Consider the following 19,591-nt stretch of genomic DNA (forward strand, 5'->3'; position numbering starts at 1 on the left):
CAAAAATAAATAAATAAATTTAAAAAAACAACAACAACAACATCTGCAAAGATCGACATTGGTATTATAATGTAGATTAATACCTCAAAAAAAAAAAATGTGTGGCCTCATTGATAAAATGACATTTTGAGCAAAGACAAAAGGAGGAGGTTAGGAGCCAGAGGGGCAAGGGTGGAAGCAAGAAAACCTTTAGGAGCTAAGGCAGTTCAGAGATGGGCAGTTTGGTTAGTGTAGTAATAACGGAGATAGTGAGAAATGGTTTGATTTTGGATATACATTGAAGATAGAGCTTCAGAATTTATTCATAGACTGGGTGTGAAGTGTGAGGAAAAAAAAAGGAATCGAGGATAGCTTCAAGGTCATTGACCTGAGCAACTGGAAGGATGGAGCTGCCATTTAATGAGATGGGGGAGGCTATAGCACTAGGAGGTTTAGGGAGTTGAGGTGTTTTTTGTTTTCGTTTTAGTTTAATTTTTTAATTTTATTTAATTTTTTTTATACAGCAGGTTCTTATTAGTCATCAATTTAATACACATCCGTGTATACATGTCAATCCCAATCGCCCAATTCATCACATCACCACCCCCACACCCGCCCCCCCCCCTGCCGCTTTCCCCCCTTGGTGTCCATATGTTTGTTCTCAAGATGAGGGTTTTTTTTGAATAAGGTTTGAAATGCCAGTTAAAAGCTAGCTGCTTTAAAATGACAAGTTATGGGACTTCCCTCGTGGCACAGTGGTTAAGAATCTGCCTGCTAGTGCAGGGGACACAGGTTCGAGCCCTGGTCCAGAAAGATCCCCCATGCCACGGAGCAACTAAGCCCGTGTGCCACAACTACTGAGCCTGTGTGCCACAACTACTGAAGCCCAAGCACCTAGAGCCTGTGCTCCAACACAAGAGAAGCCACTGCAATGAGAAACCCATGCACCGCAACGAAGAGTAGCCCCCGCTCGCCGCAACTAGAGAAAGCCCACGAGTAGCAACGAAGACCCAGCGCAGCCAAGAAATAAACAAACAAATAAATAAATTTACAAAAAACCCCTACAAGTTATGCTTGTATCCTGTGTGACTTACCATTTTGGAGCAAGGGAAGCTGATAGAAATGTTGCAGGAAAGAGAGTGGGGCATGAGAGGATGGTCATGTCCCAGGTCTCAGGCAAGTCCCGAGTATGGGTTCTTGGCTTCACGCAAGAAAGAATTCAAGAGCAAGCCATAGTAAAATGAAAGATGATTTATTCAGGGAGAAACACACTCCGTAGACAGAGTGTGGCCCATCTCGGAAGGTGAGAGAGGCACCAGGGTATGGGGTTGTCAGTTTTTATAGGGGTGGGTAATATCATAGGCTAATGAGTGGGAGGAATATTCCAGCTATTTTGGGGAAGGGGTGGGGATTTCCAGGAATTGGGCCACCACCTACTTTTTGACCTTTATGGTCGGCCTTAGAACTGTCATGATGCCTGTGGGTGTGTCATTTAGCTTGCTGATGTGTTACAATGAGTGTATACTGAGGCTCAAGGTCTAGTGGACGTCGACTTGTCCTCCATCTTGGATCTAGTTGGTTCTAACCAGTTTATGTCAGGTTCTTAGGCTATGTCATTCTTTCAAAGGTTGTGTTGCAGGAAGGGGAACCCCTTCCAGGGCCCGAGAGTGGGCTCTTGTCTAACACTCAGGAATGAATTGTCTGAGGAGACACATGTGCTGACAAAGCAAGAGACTTCATTGGGAAGGGACGCCTGGGCAGAGTAGGAGGGTAAGGGAACCCAGGAGGACTGCTCTGCCACACGTGGCTTTCAGTCTTGGGTTTTATGGTGATGGGATTAGTTTCCGGGTTGGCCAATCATTTTGACTCAGGGTCCTTTCTGGTGGCGCGCAACCGCTCAGCCAAGATGGATTCCAGCGAGGAGGATTCTAGGAGGTTAGTAGGACATGTGGACTGGCGTCTCCTCTCTCCTTTTGACCTTTCCCATATTATTCCGGTTGGTGGTGGTTTGGTGGTTCCTTACCAAGGATCTCCTGTCCTAAAATAACTCATGCAAACTGTTACTGCTTTGCTTGGCCAGGGTGGGCGGTTTCAGTCAGTGTTTTACCTAACAGTTGTGCCCTGCCCCCTTCCTGTCTCAGAAGGAGGGTTGAATTTATACTTTGTTGTCGTTAATAAGTCTTCTCAGAAGACTGAGGAATCTTGTTAGCTGTAAACCAGACTCTATTGATTTTTTTTTTAATTTTTTTTTTTTTTTACAATGTGGACCAGTTTTTTTTTTTTAAAGTCTATATTGAATTTGTTACAATATTGCTTCTGTTTTATGTTTTGGATTTTTGACAGGGAGGCATGTGGGATCTTAGCTCCCCGACCAGGGATCGAACCCACACCCTCCTCATTGGAAGGCGAAGTCTTAACCACTGGACCTAGAGAGAAGTCCCCAGACTCTTGATTTTTTTATTTATAAATTTCACTGACTTTTGTCACCTTTTTACTAGAAAAAGTTCTGAAGGTAAACTCAAGTTTATTTAAAAATTTATTTTCCTTCTCTATAGCTTTTTTTTTTTTTAAGGACAAAAGGTAAAAGGTGAAAAACTTTAATTAAACCTTACTCCTTATTTCAATTCATGCTATATCTTTCCTTTGATGATGTATGTCCACCTTGGTTTAACCCATTTTATAGGTATTTAGGTATTTACTCTTTGGGCTTGGCACATTTTAAAAGCTGCTTTAACTGATACTGAATATTTTGACTCTCACTTTCCTGTGGTCTCTTGCCAAGACATGTTGCAACATGTTGCAGAGGTTTTCCTTGGTGCTCTTGGAGTCTTTAATCTATTACTTAATCTTGGTAATTCCCCCAGCCCTGCATCTGTCTCCTAGGGGGTGCTCTTGAGCACTGTCCAAGAGAGGAGGAGATACCAGAGAACTGGGGAGGTAATGATTGCAAATTTCACTTTCAGCTAAAACAGTTTACTCATTATCATCAGTGTAGAGGTTGGAGCATGCCTGAACCTGTTTCTTTTGCAGGCTTCACTTGAGGGAAGTGTAGATGGTTCTTACTCTTAGAGAAGCTCTTCAGTTTTTTGCAGGATCTGAACTAGAAAGTGATCAGAAGGGTAACAAGAACCTCAGCATGGGTATATTGCACTTGTGTAGGGTGCTGTGATATATGTGTTTCTTTTACTTCTGCTGGTTGATTTTTTTGTAAATCCTAAAGAGAATTTTCTACTTTAGATTTTACAATTTTTTTCCTTTTAGATTTATCAGCAGACTTCACTTCACTGCCAAAATGACAACATTTTCCACCTCTGCCCATTGTTCAACATCTGACAGTGCTTGCAGGATCTCTCCAGAACAAACCAATCAGGTAACTTATTTTTAGGCATTCCTATTTTTCTTTAAGTTTTTAAAAATTAAATTGGGTCATGTAACTGACTTCACTGACTGTAGGATTTTATTCAGAGCAGAAAAGATTCCTTTTTTTAAATGTCATATTAGGGAAACTAGTAAACAGTATCAGTGCTCATAAATTTGAATTGATCATTGATTAAATAAATATTTGGAGGTTACAGATTGCTCAAAATGGCACATTTTAAACACCTATCCTGTTTTAGGGTATGGGTGGCTAGTGGAGGATTTGGGGCCAAGTTATATATTTGTCTTCCTTCTCACTTCATTGTATATAGTTTGTTTTCTTTAAAAATCAAGTTTAAATTGTAAATATAGTAAGTGTATTTTTATAAAAAATTAAGTCTTTATCATGTATTTATAAAGTATTTATCTGTAGAGACTCCTTTGACCATCTCCTCCCTTCTTCTGCCTAAGTCCCTTCCCCCTGAGATAACACTATTATCAATTTGGTGTGTCTTGTTCCAGGTCTTTTCCTCTAACATAAAATACATAACTTTGTGGTTTCATAAACATTGCACCATATATATATTATGTACCTTAATTTATGATAAAGGTGGAATTTGATTTGATGGGGGAAAATGTGGCTTATGTAATAAATGGTTTTGACTTAATTGGCCATCCCTGAAAGGAAGCAAATGAAGACCTCAAACCTTGTACAAAAAACAAATTCCAGAGAGATAAAGATTTAAATGTAAAAAGTGAAATGATAAAAAATATTAGAAGAAAATTTAGGAAGTATTTTGAAACTTTAGAATAAGAGAGACCTTCAATAAGACAAAACCAAGGAGGGACTTCCCTGCTGGTGCAGTGGCTAAGGCTCCGTGCTCCCAATGCAGGAGGCCCAGGTTTGATCCCTGGTCAGGGAACTAGATCCCACACGCATGCCGCAACTAAGAGTTCGCATGCCATAACTAAGTAGCCCGCCTGCCACAACCAGCGCAACCAAATAAATAAATATTAAAAAAAAAAAAGACAAAACCAAGGAGGCTGTAAGAGGATGAGGGAGACAAATTTGATCATATAAAATGAAAAAAATTAAATTCTGTGACTAAAGACAAACTATAATCAGAGTCAAGAGATGGCAAACAAAGTCACTATTCCTTGTATGTATATACCACATCTTGTTTATCCATTCATCTGTCAATGGTATTTAGGTTGTTTCCATCTTTTGGCTATTATGAATAATGCTGCTATGAACAGTGGTGTACAAATATTTGTTTGAGTCCCTGCTTTCAGTTCTTTTGGATATATACCTAGGAGTGGAACTGCTGGGTCACATGGTAATTCTATGCTTAACTCTTTGAGTAACTGCCAAACCGTTTTTCACAGTAGCTGCACCATTTTACATTCCCCCTAGCAGTGCACAAGGGTTCCAGTTTCTTTACATCCTTGCCAACACTGGTTATTTTTTTTCTTTTCTTTTTTCCTGTTATTATAGCCATCCTAGTGGGTGTGAATGTGCTGTCTTTTGAAAATGTGATTTTTCAGGAAGTTAACAAGTAATAGACTGATCTTCTGTAGTTATTAGATGCTAAGTATGAACCAGGGTTTGTTAAAAAAAAAAGTTTAAGGAGATTTAGTTTTCCCTTGGGGTTCAGAAACCAGTCTAATTGAAATGTAAATAGCAAATATATTTTATGTTTATATCAGGTACGACCAAAACTGCCACTTCTGAAGATTTTGCAGGCAGCAGGTGCACAAGGTGAAATGTTCACTGTTAAAGAGGTAAGCCATCAAAGAAAATTCTCAGCTTAAAGAAAAGCTGAAAAGTATAATAGAATCCTATTAATGTATAGTTCTGAAATCAGGCCTAAGAAAGAAGTTCTATTCCTGTGGTACTGGAGAGGCAACTTTTGTTCTATTTTAGAGACCATCGAGGGACTTCCCTGGCGGTCCAGTAGTTAGGACTCCTTGCTTCCACTGCAGGGGGCACGGGTTCGATTCCTGGTTGGGGAACTAAGATCCAGCAAGCCGCATGGTGTGGCCAAAAAAAAATTAAAAAAAAAAAAAAAAGACACTGTCTATGATTTACAAGATACGCTGTGAGGCAGGAATTAAATGCAGTAGTTTTTCATTATAAATCTGTCAGATACTCTTTTGAGCACTGTGAGTTATTTTAAACATGCATTTAAATAACTTGCTTAGTTTCTAAAGTTTTTTTTTTAAACACAGAAACAAATTGAATTCTTTAAGTGGAAAAGACTCAGTATTAAAATGTTAATCTCTTTGAACTGCTTGGATTTAGTAGGGCGAAGATCGAACCCTTCTTAAACAGAGGAAACAAAATTGTCAAGCTTTTTTTTGACTTTTCATAAAAGCTGTTAGCAATGCTATGCTCCTGAGTCATTCTACCTCTCAAGGAAACAAATCTGGAGGCATTTCAGATTTTCTAGAATACTCATATTTCTTTTATCATTTTAAATTAAGTTTGTCATTTTGGACTTTGTATCTAAAATCCTGGTAAGACTTTTTTCTAAACTGTTATTAAAGTGCGGATTTTTATATCAATAAAGTTGTTATAACGCATTATACTATCTCCTTCAGTAACATGGCAGAGTTTGCCTGAGTTAAGACAGTTAATTACATATGTTTTATGGGGGAAATGTTGGACAGAGTCAGTTTACACAGTAAGCTCTTTATTATGAATCTTGACACTACTTGGTGCATAAAGAGGAATTCCCTAGTTTTTTATTTTTAAATATTGGTTATCAGTATGTGCATTGAGGCAGTATGGTATAATGAGAATAGTAGTATATACAAATTCAGAGTAGTGTTTTTGAAGATCTTATTTTGTATACTTGTAGTGGATTTATTTTTTTCTGGAAGTTGGACAGACATAAATATAAAACTTCCAGGACATCCCCGGTGGTCCAGTGGTTAAGACTCCACGCTCTCAATGCAGGGGGCACAGGTTCGATCCCAGCTGAGGAACTAAGATCCCTCATGCCGCATGGCATGGCCCAAAACAAACAAACAAACAAACAAACCTTCCTCCTTTTTCTTATAGTAGATGTTCTTTCTCATCTTATTTTTCTCTAGATATTTGATTAGATATGAGAGCGCCGTTAATATTGGGACATGTTGCCTGGGATGGGTGGGAGCCTAAGAGCATCATTGCTTCAATATAATGGAAACAGTATTGGGAAAATTTTTGTGCAAATATCTAATAATTCTTGGGAAGCAGAGCCTAAAGATAAAGATAGCTGCTTTGGTCCGTTTGTGATCTGTGATAAAATTATTACTATCATTAAGTGAACTTAACTATTAAGCAATTAAAAAAAAAATCTATCACCTGGAGGAAAATCTATCACATTAGGAAAATTGGATAACTTAAAAATTTTGAATCAAGAACTTGTGTGTGTTCCCTTCCATTTTGTGAACTCTGTGAAAAAGGTCAGGTAGACTAAATTTTTATTTGATAAACACTTAAATTCTGTTTTATGCACTTATAGTGCTCATTGCTTATTACCATTGTACTTCATTTGCCAAAAAGACTTAAATGAACATACGTCAAAGCCTATAGTAGTTATGTGCCCCTGGACTTGGAAAATATTTTTATGATCCAGGCAAATTTAAAGTTTATTACTTCTAGTAATAGAACAGACCCCTTTACTTGGACTGGTGAGAACATTAAGGGGATACTAAGTAAATTCACCACTTTTTCTCATTATCAGACTGGTACATTTTTATTCTAAAAAGTAAGGGTCTGATAGTGTCCAGAATGATAATAAGCAGATGAACCGAGTAATTGGGGGCAACTGTCCTTTTGTAGGACCCCTTACACAAGCACTGACAGTCATGTTCATTATATGTTACCTCTTTCTCTAGCAAACTAACTTACCTTATCTCCTCATTTAATTTGTGTTTTGGGCAGCAGCTGGACAGATCTCTTCATAGTATGTTATTCCCATGTAGGTCATGCACTATCTAGGCCAGTATATAATGGTGAAGCAGCTTTATGATCAGCAGGAGCAGCATATGGTATATTGTGGTGGAGATCTTTTGGGAGAGCTGCTAGGTCGTCAGAGCTTCTCTGTGAAAGATCCAAGGTAAAAAGAGTGAGGGTTTGTTTATCTTTTCGGGGTGCTTATACCTAACCACTTAATCTCCATAGGTTATTAATGGTTATTTAATCTTTTAGTCCACAAAATATTTGTTGGGCCTACATATATCAGGTGATTGTGCGGCACTGAGAACATAGTAGTGAGCAGCACAGTATCTAATTTTATGGAGCTTAAAGAGTAGAGTGAGACAGTAGACACTCTTCCCCATCTTAATCGAATTATCACATCAATACAGGGTAAAATTATATTATGATAAGTGTTACATAAAAGAGGTACATGAGGCTGTGTTGGAGGATGGGATTTTGGGTCTTAGGGGGGGAAGAAAGGTTCCTTGAGGAAGTGATATTTGAGTTGAGAGCTGAAGGATAATTAATCAGAGGGAGCTGGTTGAAGGAGAGCTGGCAGATTGAACATCATGTGTAAAGGCCTAGGTAGGAGGGAGATTGATGTGGCGAGATTAGAATTTTGTGAAACTGTTGTTAGAGAGAGAGGAAGAGTGAGCTGATGAGAGAAATGTAGACTTGCTGGGCAGTTTGAGGTTAACGATGGGCTTCATAAGAATCATATTAGAGCTATTTTGACCTGTTGCATGGCATTCTCCAGCTGCACAGGGTGTATGGTTATTAACTTACACAGTCAAAAGCTAATTAGTAGTTAAGAAGTCATTGTTCTCTTTCTCTCTATAGTTTTGTGATGACTGTTTCATCTAAGACTCCCACCTCCATTCCCCAATAAAATGTAAAACTTAATTCTTAGAAGGAAGTAGTCTTGAAGGAAATCTCCCCACTTGGGTTACTGTTAGCTTATGAAATAAAACGTAAATTAGTTTTTTTAAATGGGGGCAGAGTAACACAAGGGCTTGGGTATTAACATGTTGATACTTAAATAATTTAATAAAATCTATTCTGGGGAAAAAATTCTGCCTCTTCATATGTTACGGAGAATGTTGGGAGATGCCATGTTAATGGAAAACCATGGGATTAATTTTTAATTTTATCTCTTTGACAGCCCTCTCTATGATATGCTAAGAAAGAATCTTGTCACTTTAGCTACTGCTACTACAGGTATGTCTCATTATATTTCTTCAGTCTTTATCACAATTTTGAGTTCAAGGGGGTAAATCATGGGAAAACAAGGAGGATCAAGATGGAAATTGAATGCTGTCTTGGCATGATTGGGAGGGATACCTGTCACACAGAATGTTACTACTGTGTTATTTGACTTTTCATTGTGAAAATTTTCAAATATAGTGAAAATAGAGATTAGTATAATTAATGCCCACCTCTTAGATGTAGTAATTGTTGATGTTTTGCCATATTTGCTTCATCTACACAGGCTTTTAAAAAATCTCTAACAGATGAGGACTTTTTTCCTTCAAACATAACTACAATGCCATTATTACACCCCCCAAAATTAGTAATAATAAACAAAATAAACAGTAACTCCATAATACTATCCAATAGCCAGTTCATGCATGGTTAACCCATTATTTCAGAAATGTCTTTTTACATTTGGCTTATTCAAATCAGAATCCAAAAAAAAAAAAAAAAAGAATCCAAACAAAGTCCACACTTTGCATTTGACTGATATGTCTGTTAAGTATTTTTAATCTATAAAACTTAACCCTCCTTTTGTTATGTCATTTATTTGTTGAAGAAATAGATCATTTGTCTTGTAGAATTGCCCACATTCTAGTTTGCAGATTGTATCCTTGTGATGTTGTTTAACATGTTTCTCTATCTCTTCTATTTTTGGTAAACAAATAGTGCTTGGATAGATTCAAGGTTAAATGTTTTGTTGAGAAAGTTTCATAGGTGGTGCTTTATACATGGGTTGCATCACATCAGAGCCCTGTAAGGTCTACCTGTCCCTCTTTCAGTGATGTTAAGATTCTGTGGGCTTATGTGGTGTCACCCTGATCCATCTTATAAAGATCCCCCCAAGAACTTTTCACCTAAATGTTTTAGCTTTTCTGTTACTTGAATGCCAATTTGTCTAACCTTTTGCTTGATTTTATATCTTTTAAATACTGCCCTTTGAGTTTAGTTTATTAGTTATGTGCAGGAAACTGGCTGCTTTGGGGTCTGAAGTATGGTATGTTAGAGATAAGTGAATAAACTGGATACAACTAAAATGTAACCCTCTCACTCATTTCCAAATAGTGAAACTTTCTTCTTTCTCCATTCCTACATGAAGCCATTTTGTGAGTTTCAAATTAGATTTTAGGTAACGTTGTCCTTTGAAGAAAGCCCAAGTTTGTAATCCCTTTAGATAGGCTATTTTTCAATAGTTTACTGAAACAAATAGTTTGAAAAAAATCCATTCCTAATAAAGATTTACTCTTTAAAGTGAGAGCAAAGAGATTTTGCTCTCATATTGAAATGTGAGTTTGAACTTACAGTGAATTTTGAAGCCTCTTGGTTTCACTGAGCCATTTGCCCACTTCACCCAGCTGTAAATTTCTGTTTGAGAGAGAAGGCCTTGCAAATGATACAGCTTTTTTTTGAAATTCAGTCACTTGTGAAATAGTATGGTTTTCCTGGGATAGTCACTACAGACTTGAAATATACAGATAATTTTATATTTGCTTATCTATTCTTTCACTAAAATTTGCTTTCTGATTGATATGTTCTCTGAATATTTAGAGTGGGTATAATTTTCACTTTTTCTCTCTCTCATTTTCTTTCTTGCACTTCCTCAGCAGAATTTAACATGCCATATATTAAAGTGAACATTTCTGTAACAAACATTTCAATTTATCCTCATAACAACCTTGTGAGGAAGGTCTGGAGATGAAGAAACTGAGGTCCTTTTTTCTTTTTTTTTTAATAGAATGAGTAACTTGTCCAAGATGAGATGCCACTGATAAGGGATAGAGCAGATATTTGTGACTGTCCAGTCCTTGCTCTTTCCTTTGTGCCACACACTGATGTCTCTTTAACCCTTGCTTGTAACAGAATTTGCCCCAATTAATTTTAACACATTTAAAAAATCTGAACATTAAATCTTTGAAACATTTTCTTTGTTCTTTAATTTATCACTTTGAAATAATTTCACTTCCAAAAAATGTTATGAAGGTATTAAAAAGAGTTGCATATACTCTTTACCCAGATTCCCCAAATGGTAACATCTTACATAACCGTAGTGTAGTGATCAAAACCAGGAAATTGTCCCAAAGTAAGTTTGATTGGTTGTCTGTTCTGGACTTGAACTTGCATTAGTGCTTATGGTTGGCCATCTCTGCTGATCTTCATAAATTGGGTTGCATGTGTTTTATTTGAAAGGACAGATGAGAAAAGCACCTTCCATATCAACTATCTTATACCTTTGCAAATGAGATAAACCTTTTATTTTGACGATTGAAGAAATGAAGGTGGTTCTTTATAAATCATTTCTCCAAATTTCCACATGTATTTTAATAAAATGAAATATATATGACAAATTTTGTATCTATTTTAAAATTTCCTTGTACGTTATAGTTTTCTCCGATAATTTCTTTTTGCTTCAAATAGTTTTAACCTAAGGTAGTATATAGAGCTAGAAATGACAGTAATCAAATTACTTTATTAAAGAAATGCTTCACTGCATTGTATATTAATTGATCTTGAAAGATTGCTGTGGTCAGAAAATGCTGGCTCTTGAAAGAAACTCAGTATCTCCATTTTATCTATAAAAATGCTTCTAGAAATAATGCTCTTTATAATTACAGTTTTGAAAGTGTTTGCTTTGTGCCAAACAGCTCAATTGTCAGACCAGTTGTAGGATCTGTATTCTTTCTCTGGCAGTCTTTATTGGATGAGGATGGCATTTTCCATAAGTGTCTTATTTCTGGACCTGATAGTAGCTGATGAACCCAATCCATGATAGACTTACTTGGGTGCATTTGGTTACAAATAGCCTCATATAATGAGTGATCCAGGTTATTAAATTTTCTGCATCTTTTTTTTCCTGTAGCTAAGTTTTCATCTTCTTTTTGCTTGAAAAATTTTCAAGGCCTTGAAATACATTTTTCTCTGTCTAAGAAATTCTCTCAGGTTATTCTTTCCTTTGCTTCTTTTTATTGGTCTTGAGAAAAACTTTATCTACTTCTTCTTCCTTCCTAGGAAATGTTTATAGAAACTGGGAAAAATAAGACTGGTTGATTAAAAAAACTAATCTATATTCAGGTGATGGGAATTTAAACTGTGAAATCATCATTGACACTTAGAATGCATGAGGATGCTATTGTGTCATAAAGCAAGTGGGAAAGATCCCAGATTTTTAGATTTCATAATACTGTATAGCTTTAACACTTGAGAATAAAAATTAAATTAAAAAGCCAAATTTTCTTTCTTATTGTTAACTAGTTAGGCAAATTTGGAAATACACCTATAGGAATAGATGATAAAATACTCTCCATTATTCCGTGCTTGGAATCACTTTCTGTATTGAATTTGAAAGCGTGCTATGGAACAACATTTTTTAGTCATTTTTGATTTTTCTTCAGATTATATTTTGGTAATATATTTTGAATATAGCCTCTCTTGATCTATGTCATTTTTATTAGTTTTCATTTTTCCTTTCCTTTTGGATGAAAGACTTGGCCAGTCAGAATCATCTTTAGGGACCAAACCTGGCTCCAGGGTTGTTTGCTGAGGTCCTTTTGGTGTGGAAAGAATGGTTATTACCAGGGAAGGTTTTCCTTTTGTTTTACTTGCTATCCAGATGCTGCTCAGACTCTCGCTCTCGCACAGGATCACAGTATGGATATTCCAAGTCAAGACCAACTGAAGGTAAAATCACCACATGGTGACTTCTTTTGTTGTACAGAGTGGCCCCTTCTCTGTACCTATGATCTTGGACTCCCAAGACCTTTCCCTGAATGCGGTAAGAATTTAACAAGAAAGGTTCTTGGGAGTTCACAGACTAGGGACAGAGTGAACCTTCTCTGTTCTGCCCATAACAGAGTTCCAGTCTCTGAATCTTTCCTTGGGATGTAGCACTTCTGATCTTCAGTTCTTCCAGTTGCATTTTCTTAGGGTTTGTGTGTGCCTGTGTGTGTGATGGTGTAGGTATGTAGGTGTCTGAGGAAATTGCTTTATTAAATTTTAACAGGCTTGTTGCAGTTAAGTTCAGGTCAGGCCATTTCTTAAAGCTTCCCCAAACCTGGGAAAACTTTATGTATACGTTTTTTTTTTTCTGAATTATGCCTAATTTTGTGTAGGCTAGAGGCTTTATATTGATGCCTGTTTTTAACAGTAGATTTTGGCCTTTTGTGCAGATTTTTTTCCCCACAGTGGGTTGAGGAGAGGTTGCCTTTATTTGATGACTGTTGTGAACTCCAGAGTTTTCCTTTCTTGTGCGTAACCCATTGTGTCGCACACTAACTGGTGAGCCAGAATGGAACTGCTACATCCCCTGGTCACAGTCATTTCTACTGCACTGAGAGACACCTTTCCCTTCTTTTCAGCAAAGTGTAGAGGAAAGTTCCAATTCCAGGAAAAGAACTGAAGAAGGCAATATTCCCACACTGCCTACCTCACAGCGTAAATGCAGAAATTCTAGAGAAGGTAAGTTTTGGATTAAGGCTATGTAGACCTTTCTTTTTTTCTCTCTGTTTCTCTCTCTCTCTTTCTTTTTTTGGTGGTGACTTTTATTTTTTATTAATGTTTATTTATTTATTTATTGGCTGCATTGGGTCTTAGTTGCAGCACACGGGATCTTTCGTTGCGGTGTGTGGGCTCTTTGTTGCGGTGCGCAGGCTTCCCTCTAGTTGTGGTGCACAGGCTTATTAGTTGCGGCACGTGAGCTCTCTAGTTGTGGTGCACGAGCTCCAGAGTGCGCAGGTTCAGTAGTTGTGGCGCGCAGGCTCCAGAGCACGTGGGCTTTGTAGTTGCCGCACGCGAGCTCTCTAGTTGTGGTGCACGAGCTCCAGAGTGCGCAGGTTCAGTAGTTGTGGCGCGCAGGCTCCAGAGCACGTGGGCTTTGTAGTTGCCGCACGCGAGCTCTCTAGTTGTGGTGCACGAGCTCCAGAGTGCGCAGGTTCAGTAGTTGTGGCGCGCAGGCTCCAGAGCGCGTGGGCTTTGTAGATGTGGCACGTGGGCTCAGTAGTTGCGGCACGTGGGCTCAGTAGTTGCGGCGCACAGGCTTAGTTGCCCCGTGGCATTTGGGATCTTAGTTCCCCCACCAGGGGTCAAACTAGCATCCCCTGCATTGCAAGGCAGATTCTTAACCACTGGACCACCAGGGAAGTCCCAGTGGTGACTTTTAGAAATGACATCTATCCATATTAAGCACTAGCAGTAATTAAGATGGTTACAGAGAACTCAAAAAATAATAATGCTGTCTCTTTGTATGTGAAGTAGTGGGGGCATATGTCATACTTATTTTTCATTCTTTTCCGAAAACCTTTTTTTTTTTTTTTTTTTTTTTATTTATTTTATTTATTTATTTTTGGCTGCGTTGGGTCTTTGTTGCTGTGCATGGGCTTTCTCTAGTTGTGTCGACGGGCTTCTCATTGCGGTGGCTTCTCTTGTTGTGGAGGATGGGCTCTAGGCATGCAGGCTTCAATAGTTGTGGCACACGGGCTCAGTAGCTGTGGCTTGCGGGCCCTAGAGCGCAGGCTCAGTAGTTGTAGCGCCCGGGCTTAGCTGCTCTGCAGCATGTGGGATCTTCCCAGACCAGGTCTCGAACCCGTGTCCCCTGCATTGGCAGGCGGATTCTCAACCGCTGCGCCACCAGGGAAGCCCCCTTTTTTTTTTTTAACCCTAGTCACCACTGTTAACTTTGAAGAAGGTGGTAGTTCTTTTTTAGCAACATGTGTTGACTGGATGGAGCAAGACCCTTCCTTTAGCTAGCATGCTAACAGAAGATAGCCACACATTTATCAGTTTGCTACCTGGTAACTCAGCTGCCTTGGCCTTTTAAATCTTGGCATCCCTATTATACATTTGATCTGGTTAGAATTTTTATTTTTATTTGTCTGCTTGAGGCAAAGGCTAATTTTCATAGATTTTTTGAAGTTTGCAAAGATGGTAAAATATACTTAATATCTCACAGCCAAGAATGAGACATAAGAAGCCTAGTACCTCCTTTGCCCTTGGATGGTAGTCATTAGATCTTTGCCATTCATATTAGATATAGTATGGTCAGGTTAAGTGAGTTGATCAACATTTTGGAAGTTTTCCCCAAACCCTACTTTATAAAGCATTTCCTAAAAATTTTCCTGCAAAGATAATGTAAAATCATAAATTCCTCAAAGATATTTTATGGCATGATGGTTTTAGTATAGGTATCTGACTCACACTTGCAAAATTGGCGGGTTAGACCTCTAGTAACATCCCAGAAAATTATGCTGCTGAAATTATTTTAAATGATTAAATTAAAATTTAATCTGTTTATCATGCTCGATTGTCTTCTTCAATTTGCATTTGAACATAAACTGAATTTTGGGCTATCTAGTTATGTTGGAGCTTATTCCAGTCTGTATGGTATTAAATGTGTAATTTTGTTTCTTTAAATACAGGTCCTGGCTTATTTTCTACTCAAAAGGCTGTTTAGAATATAAGAACAGCCAATTCAAGAGACTCTATGAAGTTTGTGATGTAAATTTTGAGAAGAAATAGCTTAGTATTTTCAGGGGAGTGTACATGTAGAAAGGACAGAATTTTATATGTGGAAAGAATGGCCTCTTTTCATTCCCTTCCCGAGAAGTTATAGAGCTTGAATAGTTGAAGATAACCTTAATGTGGCACCCTCTCAGGAATTAGGTTTCTCATAATTTCAGCAATGAGTAAGTAAAAGATGAAGTTTCCCTGAGCACAGGTGTGCCTTTTAATAGGCAAGAACAACATAATTTTTAAGTAGAGAGGGTAACCTTTCGTTTTGGCAGGGATCCATTTATTGCAGACATTTTTTCAACCGTATGTGTCTTAGCACATTTAAACACCTTTGGTTGCCTTTGGCATGCCTAGGGCATTGGGAAGAGGTAGAGGAGAGTAAGAAAGTAGGAAAAGAGTAAAGCACGACGAAAAAGATTGGACATGGGAAAGAAGGAAAAGAATTTCACGTGGTAGCAACAAACTTATGTTTGTAACTCCCTTGAATATCATCTAGATGTATAACACGAGATCTTTTATTGAGAACATGTGGGCCCTTAATATGTTTTGGATTTGCAATATTTCTAGATTTTAGATATCTTAACTCCAAAAGAGCCTATTGATCCAGAAAGGACATATGTATATATTTATTTGGACAGCCTAGAGTTCAATGTTTCATAGTGGTTGTTACCTATTAAAACATATGAATTGTTGAGAAATGTCCAAAAATATGTGGTACCAATGAGACTCCCTTGGCAACCTTGTGATTGCCCATTATGGTCTGTACCACCTTGTTTCTATCTCAAGGGTTGGGCCACTATGCCATCATCATTTGCAGTCCACTGAATCAAGCCATTGTCAGGTATCATGTACTGGAGCAAGTCATTCTTTAGTTATTACAGGGGTAGGGATGTTTAAAATGCCAATAAACGACCATTTAGAAATCCTTTTATTGATAGAACAATGTCATTGTTTGAATGCTTTCAGAGTTTATATTCCTTGATGAATGATCTCTAGTGTCATTACTTGCTAATGAAGCCTAAAAGGGGAGGAAGGAGATTTGGGCTCTGCAACTGAGACAGGTATTTGATTTCTGATTCTTTCTTACTGGGAAGAGGAATTTCTTTTTACCTGTCTTACACAAGAGATTGTAAGTATTATAAAGAGAGTCTTGATTCTTAAGTGTTGTGTACGTAGTTACCATCCTTTTCATTTGACTTTTGTAGATGAAGACTTGGTAGCAAATTTAACCCAAGATGAGACGTCAAGACTGGACCTCGGGTTTGAGGAGTGGGATGTAGCTGGCTTGCCTTGGTGGTTTTTAGGAAACTTGAGAAATAACTATACACCTAGAAGTAATGGCTCAACTGATTTACAGACAAATCAGGTGAATTTCACATCTGAAGAGGAACCTTTTTTTTTCTTTTGGAAGAGTAACATTCTTGGTTACTCTTGAACCATACATTACATCCTCTAAGAATTCCCATTCAGTGCTATGACTTTTAAGTACCATCTCTATGCACGTGTTGCCCAAATCTGTATCTTCAGTACTGACCTCTCTCCTCCGTGCCCAGCTTCCATATCCAGCTGCCTACTCAACACTTAGATGATCTGATGTTTAACATGTTCAAAACAGAACTCTTGATTTTTTTTTTTTAAACCAACACTCCTATTCAGCGTTTCCTTTTTCATAAGTCTGCCTTCCACCCAGTTATTCCAGCCAAGTATCAAGGGATATCATTGGTTTCTTTCTCTCTCATATACCACATTCAGGTTATCAACTCTTTTTCTAAAACATACCTGAAATCTAACTATCCACTTTTTATTACTTCCACTGTCACAGCCTAATTCAAGCTATCACCATTCTGCTCTTTTATATTCTCCATTGCACTTCTCACTTTGTAAAACTATTATTTTATTTTATGTGTCTGTTGTCTGTTTGACCCTGTTGAAATACAGGTCCAGAGCTTTTGTATTATTGACCACTCTATTCTGTTGCCTAGATAGAAGCAATAGGCAGTATCTGACACATAATAGGCAGTTAGTGAGTATTTGTTCAGTAAATGAATGGACGTATAATAATGGAAAAATAATAAGTTGTCTCTTATGAATATTGTAGAAAAAACACGTCATAAAATGTCCGTTGATGAATGTAGAAAGAAAATTATATTTAAAGTTGTTTAAGAATTAAGAAAGAAGTGTTATATACCAACTTCACCTCAAAATAAAAAAAAAAAAGAGTTCAGAAAGAGGACAGAAGGTTTGAGTTACCATCAGTATTTCTCATATTTCTTTGATAAACATCATTGACTATTACAGGAAAGAATATGTCACAATTAATAAAAGTTTTCTAGGTCCTCAGAACAGAGTGTAGGGGATAGATTCTATTTAATTGAGCAGCTACCAGTTTTTAGCTTTTAAGCACTTTAGTGCTATTTCTCTGGTGTTAGTGCCTGATTTACTGTTAAAATAGAAAATTCCTTGCCAGGTGCTCTTATATCCACCCATTAGTTTATACATAGTAGGTGTCAAGTAGATATTTGTTGAATGAATACATATCTGTAGAAGAAAGGCTAGGCGTTCTTTGGAGATGTGTGAGGACATTGAGTTTTGGCTTCACTTACTTGGGTTCAACATCTCTAATAAACCTCTGACTACAAAAACTCATGTTTGTTTTCTTTATATTAGGATATAGGTACTGCCATTGTTTCAGACACCACAGATGACCTGTGGTTTTTGAATGAGTCAGTATCAGAGCAGTTTGGTGTTGGAATAAAAGTTGAAGCTACTGATCCTGAACAAACAAGTGAAGAAGTAGGGAAGGTGAGAGACAAAAAGGTATGTTGTGGAAAAATTTCACATTGATTGGATTTACATGCATATAGTATAATCTTTTCAGATCTGGTGACCTGACCCTATGCTGCTTTGTAGAACAAATGACTCATATAATCCCCCTTTTAATACTTTTCCTATATCCAGTTTCAAGATTTACATTAAGTTAACCAAGCCTGTCTTAAAAATAGGATAGGACTTCATGGGTAAAGCTCCTAGTTTGTTAGAAGCAATAAGCTACCCTTTTCCTGCTTGTCTAATCTCTCATTGTGGAGTTTTTTCTTCTGGAGACCTTGCTTTGCTAACAAGGCAAAGTTCTAAATGGCCAAAACATCCTGTAGGGCAAAAAAAATCTTTATTTCTTAGACTTCTCAATAGTTTCCATACCTGTTTTATACCTAAATGGAACTAGACAGATGAGCTCTTCCTACATATTTTAGAGTTTAAATAGGAGGAAGGAAGAGAGTTTGAATTCATAATACACATGGTGTAAGCACACCAAGATGAAGAGTCATACAGGGACATGCTTAAGTCTCAAAAAATATTGGGCAGCAGATCCAGTGCTGACTCAGATGAGATTCACAGTAAATATCCATTGAATAAATACTGCAAAAACCAGACCTAAATTGGGTCATTCTTTTAATTTAAAGGCTTTTCATAGTAATTTGGGTCCCTGAAGGATATCCTGGTATGTTTGTGGGAGGCAGGTAGATGCTTGGTCTTTGTTGAGCTAGTTATTTTTTGGTAGCATTAGGAGGGAGTACAAGTGATTAGAATGAAGACAGAGGTGACATTGGAAACTTCTGTAGAGAGAGATGGGACTTAAAATACTTGAACTTTTGTGAGAAAGTTGCTATACAGTGGTTCATAATTCTGTCGTAATTGGTTTTATTCCATTCATTGGATCACAAAACTGGGATTTTAATTTTTAGAATTTTAAATTTTAAAATTTAAAAGACACTTCCCACATTTCTTGACTTTTTTTCCTGGTCCATGGGCATGTTTTTATAGGACAGTCGAGAGTATCACATAACTAGTTTTACTTTTGAATATGAAAAGTAAAATGTACTTTGTTTTCATTCTTCACATGTAATTTTCTCATTTTATATGGTGCTTTTTACTTCCATTTTCTCATGTAATCCTGTTTTATTCTTGTGAATGCCTACGTAGATTCTCAAGATAAAAAATTTCCCCATTTAGTAATTCATACTCTGATATTGTTTATTTAAATGCATAAATTTGGGAACCCTCTCTCTTCTGAATGCCAAAGATATTTGGTAACCCCTCTGGGTGCTTTATTCTACTGAAATGTCAACTAGGTATGTACAGAATCATGTCTCATATATAAGCTGTCTCCTTTTTAAGTGCTAGTGTTGGGAGAAGAATGTGAGTTTTAAACTGAAGCTCTTCTTTTTTGCTGTCAGGTAATGACCTCATCTAAAATAGGTAAACCTTGCTAATGAGTTGTCTTTGCTTTCTCAGGTGATTGAAGTGGGAAAAAATGATGACCTTGAGGACTCTAAGTCCATAAGTGATGATACTGATATAGAAGTTACCTCTGAGGTATGAGTTTCTAGTAAAAGAGCTGTTTTACACCACCCACGTCTTCAGATGTTAATGTTCCAGCAGTTCACTTGTGTTGAAGAATGCCATATCCCCCATTTCTATCTACCTTTCCTAGGTGTTAAGAGGTATTGGTTTCTTTACATCTTGTTAGATTTTTAT

The 19,591-nt window shown here is 37.4% G+C and overlaps 1 protein-coding gene across 8 annotated transcripts in view; it reads left to right on the forward strand.

Annotated features, from left to right (window-relative positions):
* Positions 1–19,591, forward strand: part of MDM4 (MDM4 regulator of p53) — a 42,102-nt gene that overhangs the window by 12,994 nt on the left and 9,517 nt on the right. For 2 of the 8 annotated variants that reach the window (XM_007166169.2, XM_007166170.2), the window contains exons 2-10: positions 3,241–3,349; positions 5,044–5,118; positions 7,309–7,442; positions 8,466–8,521; positions 12,162–12,229; positions 12,907–13,006; positions 16,261–16,421; positions 17,723–17,872; positions 19,349–19,429. In XM_007166169.2, coding sequence (XP_007166231.1) covers positions 3,272–3,349; positions 5,044–5,118; positions 7,309–7,442; positions 8,466–8,521; positions 12,162–12,229; positions 12,907–13,006; positions 16,261–16,421; positions 17,723–17,872; positions 19,349–19,429 — 903 coding nt within the window. In that variant the 5' untranslated portion in view covers positions 3,241–3,271. The other 6 variants (XM_057540867.1, XM_057540857.1, XM_057540873.1 and 3 more) reach the window with 6 other exon arrangements.

Source organism: Balaenoptera acutorostrata, chromosome 1, assembly GCF_949987535.1.
Source record: "Balaenoptera acutorostrata chromosome 1, mBalAcu1.1, whole genome shotgun sequence".
Classification (NCBI taxonomy): Eukaryota; Metazoa; Chordata; class Mammalia; order Artiodactyla; family Balaenopteridae; genus Balaenoptera; species Balaenoptera acutorostrata.